The sequence below is a fragment of the Ochlerotatus camptorhynchus genome, unplaced genomic scaffold (assembly GCF_037179485.1).
Source record: "Ochlerotatus camptorhynchus isolate MF236.1 unplaced genomic scaffold, CSIRO-AGI_Acam_v1.1 ptg000082l, whole genome shotgun sequence".
In the NCBI taxonomy this organism is placed as follows: domain Eukaryota; kingdom Metazoa; phylum Arthropoda; class Insecta; order Diptera; family Culicidae; genus Ochlerotatus; species Ochlerotatus camptorhynchus.
In genome coordinates, this window is record NW_027040572.1 from 446,231 (window position 1) to 465,244 (window position 19,014).

General features: G+C 43.6%; 2 protein-coding genes across 2 annotated transcripts; one reads left to right on the top strand and one right to left on the bottom strand.

The window, feature by feature from the left end:
* Positions 1-1,281: 1,281 nt before the first annotated feature.
* Positions 1,282-5,197, bottom strand: LOC135698056 (uncharacterized). Its single transcript, XM_065217918.1, has 2 exons — positions 4,859-5,197; positions 1,282-1,908 (listed from the first exon to the last, which is right to left on the bottom strand). Exons 1-2 carry the CDS (start codon positions 5,195-5,197, stop codon positions 1,282-1,284), a joined length of 966 nt encoding a protein of 321 aa, XP_065073990.1.
* An 11,795-nt stretch (positions 5,198-16,992) lies between these two features.
* Positions 16,993-18,300, top strand: LOC135698057 (putative nuclease HARBI1). Its single transcript, XM_065217919.1, has 4 exons — positions 16,993-17,120; positions 17,180-17,621; positions 17,690-17,704; positions 18,223-18,300. The coding sequence occupies exons 1-4, from the start codon at positions 16,993-16,995 to the stop codon at positions 18,298-18,300; spliced, it is 663 nt and encodes a 220-aa protein (XP_065073991.1).
* The last annotated feature ends 714 nt before the right edge of the window (positions 18,301-19,014 follow it).

Consider the following 19,014-nt stretch of genomic DNA (forward strand, 5'->3'; position numbering starts at 1 on the left):
GGAGCGGTCGTCCAGATTCTGGACAACACGCCCGAAACTTTCATTTCGGAGTGAGTCCATTCTGGAAGCAATCTGCCTGTTCAGATCGGCCATTTCACGTTTTTTGTCCAGATCTCCAGTCCTCTGAAACTGGTGTCTACGCACATTTCTCAAGCGAATCAGTAATTGGGTGTGGGAATCAATGGCAATAAACTTACCCCTCACAGGAACTCGTCGGACGCACGCTTCGTCAGCCACGGTTATGGCTTGGTGGAGTCCCTCCAACGCTCGGTCGATGTCCTCCACGGTGTCAAGCGGCGGGTTATCGATGATGTGCCTGTCTACCACGCGTCCAAACTGGGCCCAGTTTACGCGATGATAGTCCTTGCGCAGGCTTGAAGCAGGAGCCACGTTGCAGCCCAGTTCAGCCACCACCGGTTGATGGTCGGAGCTGAGTTCGTTCAATGCTACCGGTTTGGACAAGCCGATATTTGTCAGGAACAGGTCTAGCGTCGATAAGTTGCCCGCCGGTGAGATAAATGTTGGCTCATCCGAAAACCAAACGGAGTACAACCCATGCTGTGAGTAATCGAACAGCAGACGACCGTTCTGGTTCTGCTGGTAGTTCCGCCAGGCCTCATGGCGAGCGTTTAGATCTCCTCTTACTACGAAGCGGGAACCGTTACGGGTGATGGTGGACAGGTCCTTCTTGAATTTAGCCGCTAGTCCACTGTTGGCGGCACACTGTCGAGGGCAGTAGACGGCGATGAACTGGACGTATCCAGTCGACGACTCCACCTCCACACCAAGGGCCTCGATGATAGAGGTGCGGATATGAGACAGAGTGTGGTATTTTATTCCTTTCTTGACGACGACCGCCACACCCCCCCCCCCCCCCCTGGAGCTGGTGCGATCAAGCCGAATAATGTTGTGGTCAGGCAACCAGAAGCTGTCGCCGGACTTTAGATGGGTCTCTGATAGGAGACCCACGTCGATACTATGCTTGCGGAGGAAGTCAGCAAGCTAGAACTTTTAGGCTCGTACAGAGCAAGCGTTCCACGTGACTATTGTTAACGGTTTAGACGCCATACTGAATGATAAACTTACCGAGCACTTGGATCTGTTCGGGCTTGTTGCGGCACTGACGAAGAACGCTGGTCATGTCGACGAAAATCTTCATCAGCTCATCCGCAGAGAAGAGATCGGGATTGGCGTTTTGTGCTGCTGGTTTTCTCCAGAATCCAGGGGGGATGGAGAGCTTTGTCCAGTTGAGGCACCAGACGTTTCTTGACGGGGGCCGGATTACACCCGTGGATTTGCTTGACCGTGTTGCGTAACACGAAGAGGCAGGAAGTCCTCCACCCTGAATGCCGGAGTGTTTTCCTGCTTCCGTCCTGGTTGGCTTCTTGTGGACGCTTGCTTTCGGATCCGCTTGAAATCCTCGCGTTTGGGACACTGTTTGTCGGACCCTTGATGAGCTCCACCACAGTTGGCGCATTTGCACGTTTCCGACTCGTCGACAACGCACTCGGAGGAAACATGATTTTGGGTGCATTTGCCACAGCGCGGATTGATGTAGCAGTTTCGGGTGCCATGCCCGAAATTCAGGCAACGCTGACACTTGGTGACGTCGTGACGGTCGCCACGGTATGGCTCCCATTTAACAATGATGAAGTTGATGGAGCGGATGGCCTTCAACGCATTGAACGTCACCGTTCCCTTCTGGAAATGAACCAGGAAAAGGCAATCCGTGTACGTTTTCACGTTTTCGTCTCTCCTCGTAATCCGGAAGAATGCGATAGGGGCTAGCTTGTAACGGTCCTTAAGTTCTTCTTCGATCGACTTGGGGTTGAAGTTCGGTAAGCCCCTGATGACTACCTTGAAGGGCTTCTCACCGGGGATCGAGGGGCACGCAATAACCTTTAACTCCTACGCAAGCCTTTTTTAAGTACAATAATTACAGTTAACTACATGATTAATTACTTTAATTACGAGCGTCGGAAATTTTTTGATTTAATTACTTTTAAGTACAAATTTCAGCTTTAATTACAAGTCGCATAAATTAAGTACATTAACTCCATTAATATACAACGAGAAATGTACTTAAATTTCCCCCAGCGTACCGTTAGACCCTTTCGTTATTGGCCCGTGAAACAAAAATTTCACAGGCCCTTTTGCTACGTTAAGGATAATTTCAGTTGGTGATTGGTGCCAATTCACATACAACGATCGGTTCGTGATTGGAAATGTAGTCGGATTTCAATACTGCCGAGGTGTTGGCAGGGCAATGAACTATATCCTGGATCACGCCCCTGTAAAAGCACCGGAGAATGCGACAATGAAAGGAATGGTAGTTTGTGCTACCTGGTTCAACCTAAGAAATAACGAATTTAATTTGGAGGATGCGAACAAAAACAGAATTACAATAGAAAATTATGTTAACCTTTGCGTGCCTAACGTCTAAATTTGCATAGATTTCAAAATTCAATTAGCTATAAAAACATAATTTCTCAATATTTGTCTTTACAACAAATTGAATTTTGTCTTGAATTTATTGAAGTTTCTGAATACATCTGAAAATATTTTGATCAATTCAGGGTTCAGGAGTTATTTCGGTTCCCGTTGGGGTCGCTTTTGGTCGGCATTCGGCTTTATTGTTCTGTAATAAGTATACACACGATGAACATCATGTTTTTTTCTCTCAAACGATGTAATTAGACCAGTGGCAGCTATTTCGATGGTTCACAATCACATTGGGCATCCCGAAAATGTTCCGGTGCCCCGGGGAAGTGACCAATTCTCAACAAGAACCAAAACCCATCATGCGACATATCAAACTTCATGATTTTACAAATCTTGGCCAGTAATGGCCTTATTGAGAGTTCATGGTCACACTAGCCCTCCCAGACATGTTCCGGTGCCCCCGGGGAAGTGGCCAATTCTCAACAAGAACCAAAACCCATCATACGGCATATCAAACAACATGATTTTACAAATCTTGGCCAGTAATGGCCTTATTGAAAGTCCATGGTCACACTAGCCCTTCCGGGAATGTTCCGGTGCCCCCGGGGAAGTGGCCAATTCTCAACAAGAACGAAACCCATCGTGCGACATATCAAAATTCATGATTTTCCAAATTTTGGCTGGTAATGGCCTTAATGAGATTCGACGGTCACACTAGCCCTCTCGGGCATGTTCCTGTGTCCCCGGGCAAGTGACCGATTCTCCACAAGAACCAAAACACGTCATGCGACGTATCAAACTTTATGATTCTGCTGAACTCGGCCAGTAATGGTCTTTTTGAGAGCCTACGATCCCATTGGCCCTCCCTGGCATGTTCCGGTGTTCCCGGGTATATTTTCAATTATCGACAAGAACCAAAATCCTTCGTGCGACATATCAAACTTCATGATTCTGCACGGTTAATAATGGTCTTAGACAGTCCACAGTCCCATTTAACTGTCCCCCTCCCCCCCCCCCCCCCCGGTTAAATAACCAACTCCCAATAAGAACCGGAACCTCGTGTGACATATCAAACTTCATTATTTTACGAAACTCCGTCGGTAATGACCATATTAAGAGTTCAAATTTGCTATCCCAGACAGCTGAACGGACACTGGAGCTGGTGAATACTTTGGACATTCACACGCTGAGCTACTTCCGGAAAAAAATCGCAGCTTGTATGCAATTGTCTTCCCAGCACGGATAACTTGAGTGTGTCAAGTTGGTCGGTAACGATCATTTCGTGTCCTGTGCACATTGGACTCATCGTTTCCTATCGGTTTGGAGTTCTGCCCATAGTATTGTTTAGTTGACCCATGGAAAGACGAACAATGGGGAGGCGAATTTCATAAATGCTATCGCGTCAATTCTGAATACGGATGTGATCATATGATGGCGATAATACAAATAAAAGCACACAATTGGTTTGAATCATCTTAGTGTCTGCAACCAAAACCTGATTATAATTTTTTTTTTGTTAATGAACTCTGCCTTAAATCTGTTAATTATTATTAGTATAATAATATTAAGTTTGAAAGAAATATTGAAATAATCGAGGAATTCACGCGTAACATCAGAAAATTAATGCAAATGCATATACATCTTCCATTGAATCTGTTAATTCAGGCACAAGCTAATATCATCATCTGTCGAACTGTGCTGCGAGCATGGCTTAAAATTCGTACATTTTTTGATCGGGAGGAAATTTGCTCGAGGAATTGCTTGAATTTAAGGAAATGTAAAATTTGAAGACTTGTCGTCACAACTAAGTGATTCCCATTTCATTTGTACGGCAATCACGGCCCTCATTATGAGTATCACTTCCTTTTCACTGTATTTTGTCGCTAGAGTTGTAAACCGATATAACCCACTCGTGACAATCGATTTTATTCTAGTTCTGCATTAAAGCGCATTATTCAACGAATACAGTGCACTAGATACGACATTATGTTGAACGTACAAAACGAAAGTGAAATCGATTGTCGCGAGTGGATTATTTCAGTTTCTAACTCTCTCCAAGAAATTTAGTATAAGTATTCGCAGAATTGGTCATATTTGTAGTCTAGTAAAACATTAATATGCGTATTTCAGGGTGTAAGAAGAGTTAAGAGATAAATTCATTCGAGTATGTGTTAAGGGTTTTCTTAATTTTTTTTTTTTAATACTTCAAGAATAAGGATTTTGGTACGTTTTTAATTACATTTGTGTAACTTTAATTACATTAATTACAGAAAATTAATTTTAAATTACATTAATTACGTAATCAAATTGAAGTACGTGTTTTTATTACAGTAATTACACTGGCACTGCTTTGATTACGTGAAATTAAATTTAATTACATGAAATACTTAATTTTCATTTTTAATTACTTAATTACATAGTTAAACACCTTGTACTTTAAATCCAACGCAGTCAAGAAGGCTATTGCGTGCCCCTCGCCGGGGATGTCATGTGTGAAGTATTCCACCCTGGAATCCTTCAGGTACTTCACGGTTGCTTCGTACTCTGCTTTGGTACGCAGCATCACCTTGGTGCCGATCCTGCTCAGCTTGAATTCAGCTGCAACGCCCAGCGATGTGAGATCGCTAATGAGCGTGTTGAGTGGCACTTTCATCACCACCAGTGGAGGAAGCTTGACTTTTGCCGCACTCGGGACGGCAGAATTTTCATGCTCGACGGTACCGCCGAATTCACCGATGTCGCTGACGTTCGTCATGGTGTCACGGCCACTCGCACCATCGGACTGGCCCTGATTCTTCTTTCTTTTCTTCGTCCGCTCACTTCCGCTGGTAGGGCATTCCCAACATCGGTGGGAAGAGTAGCGTACCTATTTGTGATAGGTACGCACGAGCTACCTTCACCACTATTCTCCACTTTCTCATGGAGCTTGCTCCGGGACCGCTGCCTTTCCATCACACGATGCAACCGGCACTACGACACGAACAAACGAGCAACTCGAACAACTCGACTGAGCGAGCCAAAACCGGACTAAACTGCTTGACTACTACACTATTCGAGTCTCAGTTGGAACCATAAATGTACATCAACTGGACTGAATGGGTGAAGCGCAAACGATCTGATCCTTGTTTTCGGTACGAAAAAAAACTGTAAAACATATCTGGTACCTCTATATGCAATTATATTAACATTCAAAGTCCATCCTTTTTTACATAGGGTAAATGTTGGCTTCGGCACCCATTGACTGTTTTTGGCAACCTAAATTTAAACGTTAATTTCACTATGTTTTCCCATCAACGCACTTCCCTGAATGTGTCCAAACGATTGTTTAGCCTTTCAGCTTCAATCTGATTATATTTGAACGATCGAGCAATCCAGTAATGCTACATTTTTCTTCAAATAAAGCATACGCACTACAAAATGGGGTTGATTTCGAGTTGCCGATAATAGAACAGCTGGTTAACACGCAGTTCTAATGGGAAGGTTGCCGAAGAAAAAGAGGCTGCCGACAATAGTCACACTCACCTGAGAAGTTTGGAGCGTTGTAAAAACGCTTTCAAAACGTTTTGAAAAATGCTGTCGATTGGAATGGATAGAGAAGCAAGCAGCAGATGAATGTAAACAAACAGACACATCATATATGTGCGTGACGCTGAGAAAATGCTAGTAGAAGTGCAGACGCTGCTTAGATTGACGAGAATACGTAAATTCCCCTATTCTGCACAAAAGAAACTTTTTGCTCCGCCCCATTCCTAAAAAACGGCGGGAAATTCTATCAGGTTCGGTTGCACATCGTTCTGCTTGAACCTGAAAAGATATAAAACAGCGCTGCTGTCGTGCTTTCAATCCATAACCAGTAAAAAAAGGACTCACCCGTAACAGACATACCACCCCCTTCCCTTCCCGGGGCGATGTTTTATTTTTTCGATTTATTTTTAAAGTCGATAAAAAAGATCTGTCAAGCCAACACATACACTCTAAAGTACACTGTTATTTTTTTTAATCAATAAATTCGCCAACCAACAGTAAAATAACAATAATATATCAGTGCTAACATTTGAAAACGGCACAAAAGCCATTTGTAAACAAATGGTTTGTGGGCCCTTTACTCACTACTTGAAGTACACCCACGCGACACAACAGCAACATCGGGTAGGGGAAATTTTCCCCTTCCTGACGATGCTGTTGGTTTGCGTGGGCGTTCTTCGGGTAGCGAGTAAAGGGCCCACAAACCATTTGTTTACAAATGGCTTTTGTGCCGTTTTCAAATGTTAGCACTGATATAATGTTATTGAAAAAGAATTATATGGGAAAATCACGAAAATTTCATTGTTAAGATACTTAACAACCCTCCTTTTTTATTGTAAATTTTCCATTTACCATGACATTTACTGTTTTGTACAGCAGGTAAATTTATTGTAGACGTAACAACACAGGTAACAATATAAATCATTGTTAAGACAATAATTTTCGTCTTATTGTTACATTGTTTTTTATTGTATTATTGTTGTTATTTTTTTCGGGAAGTTATCGATTAACCCTGCTATCCGAGCGTGGTTATTTCGGACAGACAAGAAGTTAAATTTTGACAACCGTGGGTGAATCCTTCTCGAAAACCGGTCGATCGACAGCACAGGGATTTTCGAACATAGAGAATAACTTTCGAAATGTCACTTTTAACCACGAGTTAAATTGACCTCGGCAAATGGTTCACAGCCTTAAGGCCGGCGCACAATAGATACGTTTTCAGGTTTTTTGACAGTTAGCCCATGCATTATCTGTCAAAAAACCCGAAAACGTATCTATTGTGCGTCGGCCTTTAGTGGCCGGTCCTCCAGATAAAATATCTGCGTTAGAATCATACCATTTCTGTGTAAGTGTGGTGGCTTGTTTCCTTAAAACAGAGCTAATTTAAATAACAAAATAGTCTAAGGTGATTCCTTGTAGAGTCCACAAATTGTCACCACGTAGGCTATAAATGCACTTCCAATTCGAATTTTCAATTACACACATCTCTTAAATTAGTGCCCCATTTCACCTGAAATTGCTCATTGCGAAAAAAAAACTACCAAGCCTGCCCTAATCGTTTCAAACCGACGCCATTACAGAAAACGCAAAATCTGCTCAAATCGTTCAAAACGATGCCACAGCAAAAAAAAAATAACTGCTAAGGCTCTGAACCATTTGGCGATTTTTTTAAACTTTTGGTTAAAATTTGACAGATGGAAAGTTATCGATGAACCCTGCTATCCTAGCATGGTTATTTCTGACAGACAAGAAGTTAAATTTTGACAAAACCGGTCGATCGACAGCACGGGGATTTTCGAACATAGAAAATAACTTTCGGAATGTCACTTTTAACCACGAGTTAAATTTAACTCGGCAAATGGTTCACAGCCCAAAACGACGCCATAAAATAAAAAAATAATAATAATAAATATCAATAGGACTCAAATGGTTGAAAATGATGCCACTGTAGAACCTTCAAAATTGGTTTGAAAATGATCCCTATTACAAAAAATGCATACATTTTACCGCCCTAGGGGTAAGAGGGGCATAGTGAACAGGTGGGGCATAGTGAGCATCCCGTGCACTAGCTTGGACTTCCGGCCGTTCGGAATCAATTTATTGGTGGTAGGATCAATATCACAATGATATTGAACCTACTACCAGTTGACTTGTTTCATGCAGCTAGAGATCCAGGGCCAAACTGCGGGATGCTCACTATGTCCCACCTGTTCAGTATGCCCCTCCTCCCCCTATCTAATACAAATCAGTCCGGATGCACCACCAGCACAGAAAACAAACGTCATGGACAGCAGCTCTCAAAAAAAAATGGAAGGTAACGTCCTCCATAAAGGCTGTCCTAAAGGCCCGTTCGCTATCCGACGACGAAATGCTGGTGAACGACCATCTGGCCAACGTAATTTTCGCCACACCGGTGTCCTCGTAGAAGATCCGCCATGAAGCTGGTCAGCTGGCGAAGTTGAAAAGCACCCGCTTTGCACTGCCTTCGTCCGTCTAGCAGCTGAGGAAAGCCGAAGCTTCTAATTGTATTCAACCTGCCATTGTATGAAGGGTCGGTTTGGGTGAATCCGTGAGCAACATCGCCCACGTGCATCCACGGAATAAATGAGAATCTCCTTCCAACAACAGGATCATACAACCGGTCAAAAAACAGACCATCCAACAGGAGGATGTCCCAATGAGTCGAGAGAAGAGCCCACCCTCTTTTCACGAAATTTTAAAGACACAACTCCAACACAACATTTCCACACTTCCCATCCATTTCGCTTCATACGGGTGCCCTGGTGGACCTTCCCGTCCATTACATTTAATTGTGATTATTCTGCGCGGCGTGTGAGGTGAGACGACAATTCAGTGCCAACATTTCAAAGGGGCGTAATTGCATTTGTAAACAATGGCTTTAGTCGTCAATTTCTCGCGAATGAAAGCTCACTCATGAAAATGAATGACACCAGCATGCAGAGGTATGTTTCCTGTATCAGCTAGCATTGGTAATTTGGAGGGGTGGGTTTTCATTTGCGAGAAATCGACGTCCAAAGCCATTGTTTACAAAAGCAATTAAGCCCCTTTGAAATGTTGGTACTGAATTGTCACTTCACCATCACGTGATTCTTCTCACTTGATTCCGAAAGTCGACTCGGGTCGAGACGGCTAATACATAGGTGTAACAGTCGGAAGAAGTGTTAGTTTGTTTACTTAAATGAACCATGCCCATTTTGTTATGGCATGTTTGCTATAAGAAATGCGCCTCGTGTTTATTAGCGAATTTCACATCAAAGATTGATTAATTTCATAGGAAATCAGTTTGGCACGGCATTTGTGACCAGCATACACCTTCCGGTAGTATGAAACCAGCTGGCTGGCATGCCGCCATGTTATTGAAACCAACATCTGAAACGTCACAATTCCAGTGTGAACTGCAAAAATGGCGTGACTGAATTGTCTTATTTTTATCAAATGAAATTATTTTCCCTTTTATGCCATATAAATGGTTGACTTCGTGGAAGAAAATTAGAAAATAATATTTTATGAGTCCTAAGTTTATTTTTCACAAAATGTAAGCAAAAATATTAAGAATATCCATAATATCAGTCACGCCTTTTTTGAAATTCTGGCTTGAATCTTCTATTTGTTTACAAATTATGAGCTGTCAGTGGGGCCCGCAATTCGCGGGTCCGCAGCGATGTTAGCTCTTTTCAAGGCAAGGCAAACAAGATAGGGATGCCAGCTAGCTGTATGAAACAGGTCAAAAACTGTTCAAATCCGCAGATAAAATTTTTGTTTTGAATTTCTGTATTGGCGTCTTGCAGTGAAACTTTTCCAAGCTTTCGCCACCTACATTTCGAAGTGAGAACTACTAGAAGGAGGATAGTTTCCAAATTCTCCAAGTAAAACAGACGATTTTGGGGGCAAATCGGTACATAAATAAAAAACTAATAATTTCCGGTGGAAACTTTTGCTTGAATCGTGTAAGAAAACGTGTTTGCAAACTAACTGTTATTATTTCGGTATGGATCGGAGATGTTTTCATGGAAAATTAGGCACAACAAGTTTACACCCACAGGTAGAGGTTACCTCCTGCGCAGCTGCATTTTTCGGAAAATGGTGAATTTGTGCGATTTCCACTAGGATGAAAGTGGAAATTAAGTGAATTTACTTAGGAAAGATTGTATCATGCTGGTGATAATGTAGAAATGGTTGTATAGGACGCCAATTTTCAATAAATGTTCATTTTGGCCTTTTTTAGGTAAACATATTGATACTCACAATTTTCGACGGAAAACGCAATGGAACTTGATTTACTCAACACGCATCATACTATAAAATGGTGCTCGATGGTTTATAAAGTGTTAACAAGATGACAAATCATCTTTATTTTGAGTAATTTAGCAATTTACTTCTGTTTACATCATACGTACGATGCAGCATTGATGGAGCCGTGAAATGAAATGAATATATCTTATGAAAGTTCATCTGGAAAAGTCAAAGATGCACATCAGTCTGATCGTAAAAACATTTTCTTCTTCAATTCGAATGTTATATTGGAAGGATTTCACGCAGGCTTGATGAAAATTATGATTTAATGCAAATTTTCACGAATTTTATATGCAGTCTGTCAACATTATCATCATCATGCAGTGGCGACATCTGCGTCGAGCTTTTACGGCAATCTTCCAATAGCAAAATAGTGAACTTTTCGTGAACATTAACGGCAAAGAACTCACCAACACTGGGAGACTGTGAGTTCCTGCCCACCTGTCATAAAACCGTCTCGGACTCGGGTGCCGTGAGAGGTTCATTTGTAGGTCGGTGACAGAGTGAACCGCAAGTGATACGGCGTTCATTTCGATAATTGTCAAATCTGCATAGTTTTTGTGAAGGGCCTATGCGGTTTTGGTTTGCAGGAATATAAGTATTTTGTATTTTTGTGTTTTATCGACCTTAGTTACTTTTTTATGAAGAAAACAAGAAAAAATGGATCCAATTTATGTTTTAGAGCAATAATGGGAATAAAAAAGTATTTTTAAACGAATTTGCATACTATTTCTTTTAATCCAAAATGATAATGTCAAAATTGGCCCTTTGGATACTAAAGTCGAAATCTTTGTTTACTTTTTTGCTGCTTTAAAACTTGGTTCTACTTTTTAAATAATAGAATTCGAGAAGTAAACACGAGTTCTCGCTCGTAAGTTCACGTTTTCAGGAAAAAATGGTTGTAAAGTGGAGTGGTGTGCTCTGTTTCAGTTCAAATAAAATTTGAATCCTATGTAAATTTTATTAGGCAAAAGTGTTTGAAAAGTGGCTTAATTGAAGCATCGATTTGTTTCGGGTGTTTTGCGCATAAAATTTGCCGTTTTGACATTGAGTGAAATCGATTTCGGGAAAAATCTATGGCAGCCATTTGTGTTTGCTGGAAGTGTCCCGTGGTGTTCGATTTATAAGCCTGCGGCGTATCAGGCTACAAGTGCGATTTCCAGCTAGTAATCGTACCCGAATCGGACCAATTTTTCCGTCAATTTTCTTGAATTCAGTGAAGAAGGGGGATACCGGAAGGAAGGCAAGAATCGTCTGAGGAGAACCAAGGGAATTTCAAACCTAACCTCAACTCGTCGGCTCGAGGGTGCAGGGTTGTAAGTAGTAACAGAAGAGAAATTATAGTTGGTGTAGGCCATCGACTGCCCGATACGGGAATTTTCCGGGGAAATTCGGGAAGACGGAAATACGTAAGCCGTTGAATCAGAGAGTGAAACCTATCGACATAGCAAGCTCTCTCCGGACCTACCATGGCAGGATCAAGTGCGGAGGCCGCAGCAAGGATCAAGCGTATTGCTGACAGCAGGAAGACCGGGGCTGGACGGGTCACCAGACAAACGAAAAAAAAGGACCAGGAAGCTGCAAGTAACACACTGGAACAGCAAACGCAAGACGGGGCACACAACGAGGAAGCCCAACGCAAAACCGTAGTCCTCGAGATGATCGACATTGGAAAAGACTTCCCAAGTCATCCTACCCTCCTTGGAAAATACCTAAGGGACAAAGGGTTCCACGATTTCTCTGAAATCTCCAAGCTAGGGAAATTCAGGTTCAAGGTTGACACCGAGTTCGAAACCCAGCTGAGACAGTTAAAGCTGGCAGATGCCAACTTGAGACTGTACGAACCCAAGAGCAGGGATCATACCATCACCTTCATCAGGGGAGTCCCCACCAGCTTCAATGAGGAAGAGATGTTGGAGAACATAGAAGCAGAACACCGAGCGACCAAAGTTCAACGCATCAAGCGACGGAGCAGGAATGGAGAGCTTCTGGACACAACGAACATCAAGGTAACAGTTGAGGGTGCGCAAGTGCCAAAATGGGTAAAGATCTTCGGTTGTAACTTCAGGCCCGAATTGTACATTTTTCCCATCCGCCAGTGCAGGAACTGCTGGAGATTCGGACATGGAGCCAAGTTCTGCACCTCTCGTGCAAGATGCGCCAACTGTGGAGGCACGCACTCAACGGCAGACTGCAACATGGACGTTAAATGCCCAAACTGCAAACTCAGACATGGAGCAAGCGATATCGAGTGCCTAGAAAGAAAAAGACACGTGAAGATTCGAGAAACTATGAGGGAGAGGCAGATCACTTTCACCCAGGCAGAAACCCACTTCCCGAAGCTACAAAATCGATTCAATCTCCTGGACCAGCTGGGAGTCGAGGGAAATGAAGGTGATTTCCCAAGGCTCGGAGGAAGTGATCAACCCAACTGGCCGTTCGCAGGACCTAGGCCCCAGAGAAGACAGTCTTCTCGCTCCCGAGACATGAGTCGGGAAAGGCAGGAACCCACCACACCCAACGAGGAAGGTGAGCGTGGGGGGCTAAGGAAACTCGCTTCGACCTGTCCCATATGCCAGGAGAACCCTTTCAAGGCAACGGACTTTGAACGCTTCATCACGTGGCTGCGGCAACAATTCTTCGCAGAGGTGCGACACAAACGCTGGGTAGGAGCACTGAGAGACCTGCAACAAAAGATCGGCTTAAGGGTACAACACGCGGAGTCAGAGTTGGACAGGGACCAACTACTCGTCGACATCGGACAAGACATCCAATCAATCATCGAGGGGCAACCGCTCCAAGGAGAAACCACGAGAACCAACACAAGCTTTCACAGTGGAGTGTAAAAAGCTGATAATCTTGCAGCACAACGTCCAAAGCCTTCGCCCTGTCGATACCCGCGAAGAGCTCAGCCAGTTCCTTTCGGAAAACTCGGTGGGCGTGGCACTGTTGCAGGAAATTTGGCTCAGGAAGGAAGAAAATTTTAGATTGGCTCACTTTAGACTGGAATCTGCCAGGCGAAATCAAGGATACGGGGGAGTCGGAATTCTAGTACACGAGACCCTGGACTACGAAACGGTACAGTTCGAGGACCTTCTACCGGTCGAAGTTGTAGGGGTCAAAATAACCAAGGGGTTTTTTCCGCTCACACTGGTTTCCGTATACGTTCCCTCTGGATATAGTCCTCTCAGTGAAATCAGAAGCAAGATACTGGAACTCTTCGAGAAGCTGGACAACATGGATGGTGAAATTCTTATCGGAGGCGACTTCAACAGTCACCATCGAAGCTGGGACCCCGGTGCGACCAACTGCTACAAAGGAAACCTGCTCAACAGCATCTTGGAACCCTCCAAGTTTATCCTCCTGAACGACGGTACGACAACATGTATGTCCACGGTCAACAGAAGCAGCACAGCGATCGACCTCTCTCTGGCAACCGCCGGTCTAGCAACCAAGGCTTCTTGGGAAGTGGTCCCACAAGAATTCGGAAGCAACCATCTATCGATAGTCATCGAAATCGCAAGTGAGATTCCGGTGGCACTAGGAAAAATGAAACGGGTCAACAAGGACAAAGCAGCGGAATTGATCAACCAGTTGAAGCCTCAATACATCTATAACCCCGACGAAATGCAGACAATATTCGAGGATAGCATAGAACAAGCCAGCTTCATAATCAAAGATAAAAAAGGAAATTACCTGAAGCGCTGGTGGTCCGAGGACATCAACGAATGCTATAAGACCAAACGAGAGAAGCTCCGAATCTACAACCGAAACAAGAGCATAACCAACCACCTAGAACTCCAAAAAGCACGGGCTATCCTCAAGAGGCTCATTCGGAAGGCAAAACGGGCTTATTGCCAGGAACTCGCTGAAACAGTTGACGAGGACACTCCCCCCAGACAGCTGTGGAACATCATCAAGGGTTTGGATACCGCGCTAACCCAGCCGGTAAGCAGAAAACCGGAAACCACGCTGGATGACGCAGTACAGTTCCTCGCATACTACTACGATGGGAAGTTAAAACCGGTTGGGAAACCCACATCCGTAACCCCCTCCCACTTAAAGGGCTACGAAATGGCGCTCCAGGTCGAGGAAATCTTGGAAGCCCTAAAAAAGAAAAAGTCCCACTCGGCCCCAGGAGAAGACGGCATGTCTTACGGCATCCTGAAGAACCTCAGGCTAGACATGCAAGTTAAGGTATGTGAGATGCTCAACGAAGTCTTCGTTTCGGAAGTAATTCCGGAAAGGTGGAGGACCACCCAAATAAAGCCAATTCCAAAAAACAAAGGTGACCCGCTCAACCCAGGATCGAACCGACCCATCGCTCTCATGAACATCAATCTCAAGCTGATCAACTCGGTGATCAACAGCAGACTGGCTGATATAGCAGAAATAGAGAATTTACACCCTCCTCGATCGTTTGGCTTTCGGAAACACCGTTCGGCACAGAGCTGCGTCAACTACGTCGTCAACAAGGTGAAGGACGCCCAGCTGGCAAAGAAGGACACCGTCGTCGTATTCCTCGATCTATCACAGGCTTTCGACTGCGTGAACCTGCAAACACTGCTCAACACCCTAAAAACCTTAAGCATCCCAAACAAGATCATCTCCTGGCTTCACACTTACCTCAGCGACCGACATCTTGTCCTCAAAACAAACGAAGGAGACGCTCACAGAGAGGTTAGCGAAGGCCTCCCCCAAGGATGCCCACTGTCACCCATCCTCTTCAACCTCTACACCAGTGGTCTGCACCGGATAGAACACGAAGGATGCGAACTCGTCCAGTTCGCGGATGACTTTGCGGTGGTGGCAACCGGCAGCAGTCCAGAAGATGCAGCAACAAAAGCCAACAACTATCTATCCCAGCTCCAAACTGAGCTCACCAGACTGGAACTCAAAATCAACGTTTCCAAAAGCGCTGCAGTCGCTTTCACGAGAAAAGACACCAGCGTAGTAAGGATCAGGATAGGACGAGAGAACGTGGACCTGAACAACACTCATCGATACTTGGGATATACAGTCGACAGGACTCTCACACACAGAAAACACATCGAGGACATCCGAGACAAAGCAGCCGCAAAAGTAAAAATAATAAAGATGCTCGGGAAGCGCAGCAGCAGTGCCAACCCGAACACACTAGTCAAGATTGGGAACGCCATCATCCGCAGCCGACTAGAGTATGGAGCTCAAATATACGGAAATGCGGCCAAAACAAACCTTCAGAAGCTACAACTCGTACCTTCGCAGCGCTATGCGTTACCTAAAAACCACACCAATCCATGTGATCCACGCCGAAACCGGACAGACGCCGCTGGACATCAGAAGGGAGCTGCTCACTCTGAAGGAGCTCCTGAAAAGCACCTACCACACCAATCAGCTACAGCCTTTCTCCGATCGTTCAATCAGGAACAACTTGGGAAACGGATCCTACTGGACGGAAACGGCCGTCAAATTCAACTACATCATATGCCAAATGAACCCGAAAGACAGCGAAATAGCCTTCTTGAATAGACGGCAGTACTCGGACTACACACTGGAGAGGAACATCAAAGAGGACATGTTTGAGCACCAAAACAAAAAGGAAAACTACAGCCAGCAGTTCTGGAACCTAAAATTCCTGGAAATAAAGAATCTCTACTATGAAGACTTTCACCACCTCTATACGGATGCATCCAAAACGACGACGGGAACGGCACTGGCGGTGTACGACCACACAGACCAGCAAGTTTTGACGCAGAAAATCAACCCTAATTACACCATCACCAACGCCGAACTACTGGCTATTCGCTCGGCCATTGAACTCGCAAAGGAGAAAAAATATCACAAAGCAGTGATTTTCACCGACTCCAAGGGAGCCTGTCAAACCATCCGAAACAGAAGCAAGCAGAATGAAAACTTCCTGGCGTGGGAAATTGTCAAACTGCTGAAACAAGACAGGAACTACAAGATCAAGCTGCAATGGATTCCCAGCCACCAAGGGATTCCGGGTAACGAAAAGGCTGATGAAGAAGCGGTTCGAGCCACTCAAGGACCACAAACAAATTACAACTCCCTGACACTACCCGATGCCATCCTGCTGGCGAAAGCTGACATCTGGGACGACTGGATAACATCGTACAGAAAAATTTCCGAGGAGAAAGGAATATGGCACCTGGAAATAATGGAAACGCCGGGGGAAAAAATCTGGTTCCATGGATTAAACCTGAACACAGAAGAGAAAACTATCATCGGGCGGATACGCACAGGACACACAAACACAAAGGAGCGCAGATACAAGTGGGGGTGGGAAATAAACGATAGTTGCGAATTGTGCGACGAAACGGAAGACCTACAGCACCTACTATACTACTGCCCCAAGTTCAACATCGAAAGATCAGAGCATATCGTGCTAGAATACTGCAAACCGCTGACCACCATCCTAAAAGAGAACAACGAGACGGACCTGAAAGAAATTGTAGCTTTCATTAAACGAACAAAAATCCAAACATAAACTGAAACCGACGATACAACATCGAAGAAACCACCAAACACGAAACACGACAACCACAGTGGCGAGATGGACCGTGAGCGGTCTTAGCCGTCCAAAATAAGGACAACACAAAGAAAAAAAAAAAATAATAGAATTCAACTCGAAAAACACCATAAAACTAGTTGAAATTTATAATCCGTGATAATTAATAAGTGCTTAAACAATTTTGTATCTCGTGTGCTATGAGCTCTTTTGTATTTTGGAGTAGTGATGACGAGAGCGATGATTCTCACGTTGAAGCTGCTATGGTGCGCCTGGAACGTCGAAGATTAAGAGATATGAGCAATCCTCTTGATTTACCCCACGATGCGTAAGTTTGTTTTTGTCATAAAGTATCTAGAATAACTTCCAAGTTCGTTTTGATTTCAGGTTTGTTAAATATTTTCGGATTTCAAAGGACCTCTTTAAATATTTACTCAACATAGTGGAACACAAACTAGGAGTGACCGTTGGATCTTCATCAGTGCTACCAATAACAAAACTATCGGCAGCATTAAGATTTTTTGCTGAAGGCAGTTACCAAAAAGGTGTAGGAAACGATGTGTTCGCAGGAATGGCACAACCCACATTATCGAAGACTTTGGCATCTGTGATTGATATTTTAGAAACCCAAGTTTGCCCGATGGTCATACAGTTTCCTATGCAAGATGCAGAAAAGGATGCGATAAAACTTGGATTCTACGAAAAAGCTGGATTCCCAGGGGTAATAGGATGTGTCGATGGTACCCACGTAAGGATTTTTCCACCTCCTGCGGATGTTCAGCATCTTTATTATAACAGAAAAGGATTTCACAGTTTGAACGTTATGCTAGTATGTAGAACACCGCCTTGTAAGTAGTAAGGATAAATTATGATCATTTTTCTTTCTGTTCTTAATAGGTCTGTGATCATAGAATAATATAATACAATAATAGAATGAAAATTAAGACCTTCTTACACTATAGTCGCTCGGGAAACAATTGAGCTGGCAAATAGCGGAACCAATCGAGCATAATATCACGATCAACAACAGAAAAGCGCACATCAGCTTTTGCAAACCCTTTTCCCGTGATTCAAGGCTCGCCTACGGAAACCAACACCATCATCGGTTTGGGAAAAGTTTCTTCTTTCCGATGATGCTGTTAATTAGCTTTCGGTTGGCGAGGAAAGAACTTTCAAAGTGATTGGAGGCGAACCAGCCCCAGGCTGAAAGCCTCCCTAATAAAGATTAATTAATTAACTTTCAAAGTTTGGGTCATACAAGTTGATAGTACCTTTTTAATTGTTGGTCAAATTGGTTCCGCTTTTTGATAGATTGTAATTCTATCCGCCAGACTATAAATAAAGCGACTATAGCGCTAATATAATTTCAAAACTTTTCTGGACAACAAATCTTCGTTTCATCATCAATTGAGTGGGCTGTAAAAATAAATAAATTAATAAAACACGTATTAACTAGTAATCCTGGATCGATTCTAAGTTCCATAAAAAATAAATTTATTCAGGAATAAGTATCGCCACAATGTCGCACTTTAAAAATAAATTTCCAATCACTATAAATAAGCTAAATCTGATGTATCGGCTGCTTCCTGCTGATGGTTCGATTTTGTTACAAACTTTGTCCACATGGCTTGGTGAGTCTTGTAAGCGTCATCATTTCGTCTTCCTGCGTACAATGGGCTGAATCGGGTTCAGTGTTGTTGCTATGGGCTTGAGTGAATGTAATGATGTACGGTGCTGGCGGGAATCGTCATAATGTCTCCCCCCCTAGGTGTCAAGCGTCCTCGGTTGGCTTGTTTGATCCTTTCGTTAGCACAAATCTGGGTACCGGAAAGAGCGGTTTCATCAAACGCATTGGCTCGTCTTTTTGAAGCTCGTCTCTCAAATGGTTGATGTTATGTTTCTTGCTGGCGATTCGTAGCGTGGCGATGTCGACTTGATGAGGATAATTTATGGATTGCATTTTGTATCTACGAATACAGAATATGATTAGTGGTAACAGGACGATGGAGGCAACATGGATATTCCACCGAATGTCTAAGAACCCGTCATATGGAGTTTAATTTTTTGAAGTTCATTCGGTGTATCTCTTCGATATCCGTTTTCTGTTTGGTTACTTATATATCTTAGCCGAATATTGGCGTGAGATATTCGTGTTGTTGTATGGTCGTTGGATTGCTTTTGAATGTAAAATTCTGCACTGTGATTGTGCAGTTACCTGTTTC

Coding starts and splice junctions, on each gene's coding strand:
- LOC135698056 (XM_065217918.1), bottom strand. CDS start 5,197: ATGACGAACGTCAGCGACATCGGTGAATTCGGCGGTACCGTCGAGCAT. Junction 1,909..4,858: donor AGTACAAGGTGTTTAACTAT/GTAATTAAGTAA, acceptor AGGCTTGCGTAG/GAGTTAAAGGTTATTGCGTG.
- LOC135698057 (XM_065217919.1), top strand. CDS start 16,993: ATGAGCTCTTTTGTATTTTGGAGTAGTGATGACGAGAGCGATGATTCT. Junction 17,121..17,179: donor CTTGATTTACCCCACGATGC/GTAAGTTTGTTT, acceptor TTTTGATTTCAG/GTTTGTTAAATATTTTCGGA.